Source organism: Spinacia oleracea, chromosome 4, assembly GCF_020520425.1.
Source record: "Spinacia oleracea cultivar Varoflay chromosome 4, BTI_SOV_V1, whole genome shotgun sequence".
Taxonomy (NCBI): domain Eukaryota; kingdom Viridiplantae; phylum Streptophyta; class Magnoliopsida; order Caryophyllales; family Amaranthaceae; genus Spinacia; species Spinacia oleracea.
In genome coordinates, this window is record NC_079490.1 from 9,834,695 (window position 1) to 9,841,247 (window position 6,553).

Sequence of the window (6,553 nt, forward strand, 5' to 3'; positions counted from 1 at the left end):
GTCAAATCTCAACCACCGAAATTCAGTTCCAATTAATTTAATCACTAAATAACAATTCAAGTTCGGTAAAACTCGGGTTACATGAACATGACCCTTGTGAAGTACAGAGTAGTATAAGCATTTGCCTAAATTATTAGTTACCTTATGAAACACTAGTATTTTATGCACGCGATGCGTGCGTGAATTTTAGAAACTTTATTGTGTCTATTATTTCATGCACGCGATTCTTGCGAAATTTTACAAATTTTAGACACTAATAATCATTCGCAAAATCCATATTTTGCGACATTGAGGTCATACAATACTCGTAGCCTTACATGACGAATTTAAAGCTATTAAAAAAAATTAACATTATTTTGATACAACTAACATATCCTATTGAAAAATCAAAATTGAAGTACATACAAAATAGTAAATATCATTTTCTTTTTTTGCTCGCAATATATTTGTTTAACCACATGCACTCCTCCGCCCAATCGACATGCAACACATATCCAACCGTATACGAATGTTCAGGATTAAAATCTCCAATTGGTGGATGTAGCACCCATGAAAAAGCTCTGTTTCCGAAACATGCAAATACTTTTTCCATCACTCGATTACGTCCATTAGGCTGCATGAACGTTAAAAAATATATTCAAATGTAAAATCAACATGAGCTAATATTTTTAAAACAATTATGTTGTTAGAGTATTAGATTGAAACCTGTTGAAGTACTGATTTTATTTCAGTAGCTAAACAACCTAAAAGGTGTTGTGCAAGATCGTGTAATATTGTGACTTTCAAATTACCACTTTTATCAAATATGGTAAGTCGAAGAAGCAACCTATAAAACGAAATTAAATCAATTTATTAATATAGATATTTACCAATATATAATGTGTGTTTAAGTATAAAAAAAATTTAGATAGTTACCTTGGGATAGTTACAGTGTTGGTGAGATTGCAAGATTGACATTTTTGTAGTCCTTGAAAAATGACAACCTTTTTTAGGCAACGATTGCATGCCTCATATATGATGTTATCAACACTATCAACGCGACATGCATATGCAACAACTCGACAGTATTGAACCTACCAAAAAAAAGACGCAAAGTCCGACAATTAAGTACATAATACCGTATTTAATTTGTTGACAACACTCAAACTTCAAGGTTAAAAACGATACCTTTCTCACGCTGGGAAATTGAGATAATCGGATACGGGGAGTGTTAGAAATATCAATCGACGACTTTAACGAAAAAGTCGACGAACGAAACCAATCTCTCCTTATCTTTGCCAATTTTTCCGATTTATACCTATACGTGAAAAAAGTTGTGAGCATAATACTTAAGGTTATGTTGTACATGTATTTGGCGAGATTGTGCGTACCATGTAGATAAGGATGTTGTTTTTTCATTAACCGGGTTAACATAAACCCTAGTGTGGTATCCCGTGGAAAGATATGTACCTGTTTGTATTTATCCATTAGAAATATTATCACAGCGGATATTATATTTTAAACTACATATTAAAAAGACAGCATTTACTATATAATTTAATTTGGATGATGTACCATAGAAGCTCTTGACATGCAGACCACATGCTACAATGATTGGTGCCACGTCAACATGATTAAGATTTTCATCAAGAACGTGCACAAAATCATTCCAAAGTGTTAATTTAATAACAGTCCAGCTGCAAGTAGAAATTAAAACAATATTAAGACAAATTTATCGAAATAAAGGTAAATTCGATTTGTAATTAACATTTTAATAATTTAGAGGACTTACGTTGTATCCATTATTGCCACGTCTCGCTTAAATGAATCCACACCAATATTCTCAACCGGTGAAACGTATAGGACCAATCCCATTGCATCTAAAACATCATCAATGTTTCAATTAATAAACGACATATGCATGATAACTAAATATTGAAAAAAGGCAAACAAAAGTACCATAAACTCTATCAGTACAGTCGATGTGACAACTTAATCGGTTCAACTGAACCAAATTGTAGTGGAATGAAGGTATGGAAATGTCATCCTCCTCTTCACGTATCACATTTGTTTCTTCTTTGATGATCATCTGTTTCCAATTGGGGACAATTTTGTTTTTCCCTTCAGCAAATATCACTTGTACAGCAAGGAGTATATAAATGAATCCCTCTTGAAACCGTCCTATAAACTTTTCAATCGCGGGGCCGAAAATATTGCACTGTATGGCCTGACCCTACAAAAGGAAACACATGAAAAAGTTATGATATAGTTTAGATTCAATGAAAATTTGAATGAAGCGTAAGGTCATTTACCTCAACATCGACAAAAATCATTTTCCATGTTTGCTTGGTTGTTCCTTTATGGTTGTAGTTGAAAATATCATAATTGCGAATCAGTCGGGCTCGTACATCATATCGTTGTACCCCGCTAGGATATAAATGCTCAAAAGTTGGATAATGGTACTCTGTCATCCTGTAAAGTTAGTTCAGAATAAGATTAGAATTACATAAACCGAAATTCACAACGTATGAATAGGTATATCACATGAAAAGAAAGTTATGTACATGAAAACATTTAATTACTCCGATATATAAAATTCACATCTCTCAATTCGTCCGTAGCTATATGGTAAATCAATTATTATTACAAAAACTACTCAATGTCAAGAATACAATAACGTTTATTACAAAATTGGGAAATAAAAAATAATACTTTAATTCCGTATCTCTAATCATAAGACAACAAAACTTCTTTGTACACAATATTTTTAGTGAATATGCCTTCACAACCTTGAACCTTTCCCTTTTCTACCACGATCTTTGTCGTGTTCTCTGAAATTCCTCGTGATAATGCCACATATAGCTGGCCGTGGCTAAATACATGATCAGGGAGGAATATCCCAACATGTGGAATAGTTTGTCCCTGAGACTTGTTGATAGTCAAGGCAAAACTCAACTTCACAGGAAATTGCTTTCTGACCATCTCGAATGGCAATTTAATATCTTCAGCAGTTTTCAAGGGAATTCTTGGCAAAAACACTCTGTTCCCCCTAGAATGTCCGGTTAAAATCTCAGCATCAATGAAATTGTCCTTTAATGAATGGCAAAGCAACCGTGTTCCATTGCAAAGACCATGTTTAGGATCAATATTTCTCAAAAGCATTAAGGGTACCCCAGGTTTCAGGGTGAGAGCATGGGGAGGCAATCCCGACGCAGAAATCGAATTCAAAAACTCTTGTTGATACAAATTTCTCTTATCTTCAGGAACAGAATCAAACGAATAATACGTTTTTCCTTCTCCGAGAAACTTTTCGACAACCTTATTATTTATTCTATCAGCGTCTTCGTTCAGGGGTGTGATGATCGCCCTTTCAACTATAAAATTTCCATCACCAACGTGCTCACTTAAATTTGGAAAGACCTGGTCGATCAAAGCCTCGATCGAACTATCTGCCACTGTTGGTATAATCATGGCAGTGGGTAACCTTATCATCTGATCTGAAACAGTAGGTTCATTACCGTTCCCAACAGAGAGTAAGAAATTAGCAAAGCCGTTATCATCAATTGATCTCATATTTTCTCTCAAACGCAAAATACGAATGTGTCTCCACATAGGGGACCTGACAAAAGATGCGTCAATCATTTGAGCTCTAGTTCCATTTCGAACCACCGGTAAAACCTGTCTGAAATCACCACCGAACACAATAATTTTCCCCCCAAACGGCAAGTCATTCCCCATTAAATCCTTGAGTGATCGATCAACAGCTTCAAATTGATATCTGTGTGTCATTGGGGCCTCATCCCATACGATAATAGCGGAATTTTTTAGGAGAATTGCAGTTTTAGAACGTTTGGTAAATGAGCAAGTTGATGAGCTGTCTGGATTAAGTGGGAGCTGAAAAGTCGAATGTGATGTTCTTCCCTGGTGCAACAACGTTGCTGCAATTCCAGATGTTGCAGTGGGGATAGCTATTTCGCCTCTACTTTTTACAGTAGCAAGAAGGGCTTTGTATAAAAATGTTTTTCCGGTGCCCCCAGGACCATCGACGAAGAAAGAACAGCCAGCCTTTGAAATGACAGCATTCATTATTGTGTCGTATGCAACTTGTTGGTCACTATTGAGAGTGCCAACGCATGCCAAATCCTCATCTGGAACCGGAACAGAAAAGTACTCTTCCATGATAGAAGGAAGCTCGTCAATGTCATCAGTACATTCGGGTAAGCTTGGCAACTCTGTGTAGTCAGAAATCCTTTTTCTAAGTGGTCTTAATAACCTATCTATGTCTTGCAAAAGTTTGTTAGTGAGGAAAACATAATTACTTGTTGTGTTTGAGGCTGGATAATCCTCAACCATGTAAGGGAAAAACTCATCCCAGAGTGCTCGTAATCCAGTTGGTTGACAATATACCAATATGGTTGCAAATAACCGACGTAATGCAGATGGCATTCGTACTGAACATGCTTCTAAAAGACATTGACGAATGCTTTCGTCATTCTCGATTAGACCGAGGGCTTCAGCTGCAGCCCTGAATGTAGGGTGTGTGACGCCATTGATCGTTCTTAAATGTTCGAACGATGTACGCTCCCTCACATGATTGAGTAACATTCTCAAATAAAATCGTTCTCCTTCCAATGGTGAAGCTACATACAATCGACCCATAACTCGTTGTGTACTTTTTCTCTTCTGCCATTCACGTGAACTCGTTAACCATCTGTAATGCTCAGGAAATTCTCGATAAAGATATTTCCTTGCATTTGGATCGACTGAATTCATCTTGAAAAATTCAGTGAGCATCGTCTTAGAGTTTCTTGGGTTCGCTAACACGCTTGAGATTTGCTGGTTCCCTTCGAACCTCACTTGATGCATGTTTGGCAAATGAACCTGCAAACGATCTACGGCAGGACATATTCTAGTCATGGGGAATTTGTAAAGTTTCCACATAGCTTCGGGTGCACAAATCCACCGTGCATCAACATATTGTGCAATCTCATCTCCGTTATGAACTTCCATTGAAACTCTATCTGAACCCTTATGGATGTACTTATACAGATATTTGACACACTTGATGATGCTGCATATCTCAATATTGATGTGACAATCGTACTTTAAGAGCAAAAAAGGATTATATGGGACTACCCACCGATTATCTACACGAACTCGTGAATTCTCACGCAACGGTACTGCTGGACGATCTTGTGGACGACGGTAAAGAGGATATGAGTCATTGCCTTGCTTTGTATCATTGGAGAATTCCTTAGGGAATCCTTTCTTACAACTTCCTTGTTTCATACACGGGGATTTGTGGTTGAGAACACCACATGGGCCATGAATCATGTGTTTAAGAACTGCCTTATACAATTTTGGTTCTTGTTGTTTATCAGGAATCACTGCTCTCACAATCTTATCAAAGTCATCCGGAGTGGTTAGCTTGTCATTTTGATCAAGAATTAATAACATATGAACATGTGGAAGACCCCTCTTTTGGAATTCAATCACATATACATAAGCAACAACCGTTCCGAGGACGCCCCTTTCGAGAACATCCTTTTTCAACTCTTCAAGTTTAGCATGAAAAACTCGTGTCAGCAGATCTGGACGATCGTTTGGAACTTGTCCGGCCAACAATTCTGATTGTATCTCTGGCCAAGATGGATTGCATGTCATTGTAAGAAATATATCGGGCTTGCCGAACTTATGAACCAATGCCATGGCATCTTGATACCTCTGGTGCATATCTCTTGGACTTCCAACGAATGAAGATGGTAGTATGGTCCGTCGTCCAACATTTTCTGCAAATAGACATTATATGAATTATGTGAAACAATGTATGAATTATTGAGTGTAATATAATTGATTAACTTAAATCAATATGGACCTGTGTTATGCTCTCCAGCATGTAAAGAATCCTCTAAACCCTTGTACAAATCAGCACGTATCTTATCTTGGTTGAGTGCAATCCACCTCAAGTTATTGGCTTGCATTTTGACACAGTTATCGACAACAAATTGTTGCAGTAGACGACCGCCTCTTAAGATTAGAGAATCAAGATGTTGTCGCATCTATAACACAAAATACTTGTTTTGGTCATAAAGGTCTAAGTATATGATTTTTAGGATAAGGCTTAAAAAAGAGTTATTAGAAATATGCACCTAAAACATGTATGCATAGAATTCCCGGCATGTCAACTTCTTACCAGTGGAACTTCGACTGTTTAAATCCCAGCCGTAAGAACCATAAGGGAACAATAGAGGATACTGCAGTGGGTCATAATAACCGGTAGTGTCTTTGATATAACTTAGTTGCCCAGTTACTGACTCTACCATGATGTCCCTATCCTTCAAGTTGGAAATGTCATCACCTCCAACGACAACTGCTGCTACTTGCGAAGCTGTCGGCATCGAGTATTGATGTTTATTTGTAGGTTGCTCTTTGATGACAAATTTGCAATCACTTAAGTCACTACGCTGAGCAAGATGACGGAGATTGTGGACAAAAGGATTGTGAGCATTCAAAATATTCTTGATTCTGTCGATGACATCGAGGCGTAATGATGAATTCTCTGCTGCACGATTTT

The 6,553-nt window shown here is 37.1% G+C and overlaps 1 protein-coding gene across 1 annotated transcript; it reads right to left on the minus strand.

The window, feature by feature from the left end:
• Window positions 1-292: 292 nt before the first annotated feature.
• Window positions 293-6,038, minus strand: LOC110804645 (uncharacterized). Its single transcript, XM_056841353.1, has 11 exons — window positions 5,855-6,038; window positions 2,738-5,768; window positions 2,292-2,451; window positions 1,939-2,212; window positions 1,772-1,859; window positions 1,555-1,676; window positions 1,371-1,449; window positions 1,168-1,297; window positions 916-1,073; window positions 706-826; window positions 293-613 (listed from the first exon to the last, which is right to left on the minus strand). Exons 1-11 carry the CDS (start codon window positions 6,036-6,038, stop codon window positions 419-421), a joined length of 4,542 nt encoding a protein of 1,513 aa, XP_056697331.1. The 3' UTR covers window positions 293-418.
• Window positions 6,039-6,553: the final 515 nt, after the last annotated feature.

Bases quoted from the DNA above. Each gene is read 5' to 3' on its own strand.
- LOC110804645 (XM_056841353.1), bottom strand. From the start codon at position 6,038: ATGCGACAACATCTTGATTCTCTAATCTTAAGAGGCGGTCGTCTACTG. The intron at 1,860-1,938 runs GTACTTTTGTTT...ATGATGTTTTAG, and splicing joins CTGTACTGATAGAGTTTATG to ATGCAATGGGATTGGTCCTA. The intron at 1,450-1,554 runs GTACATCATCCA...AAATACAAACAG, and splicing joins GCATGTCAAGAGCTTCTATG to GTACATATCTTTCCACGGGA.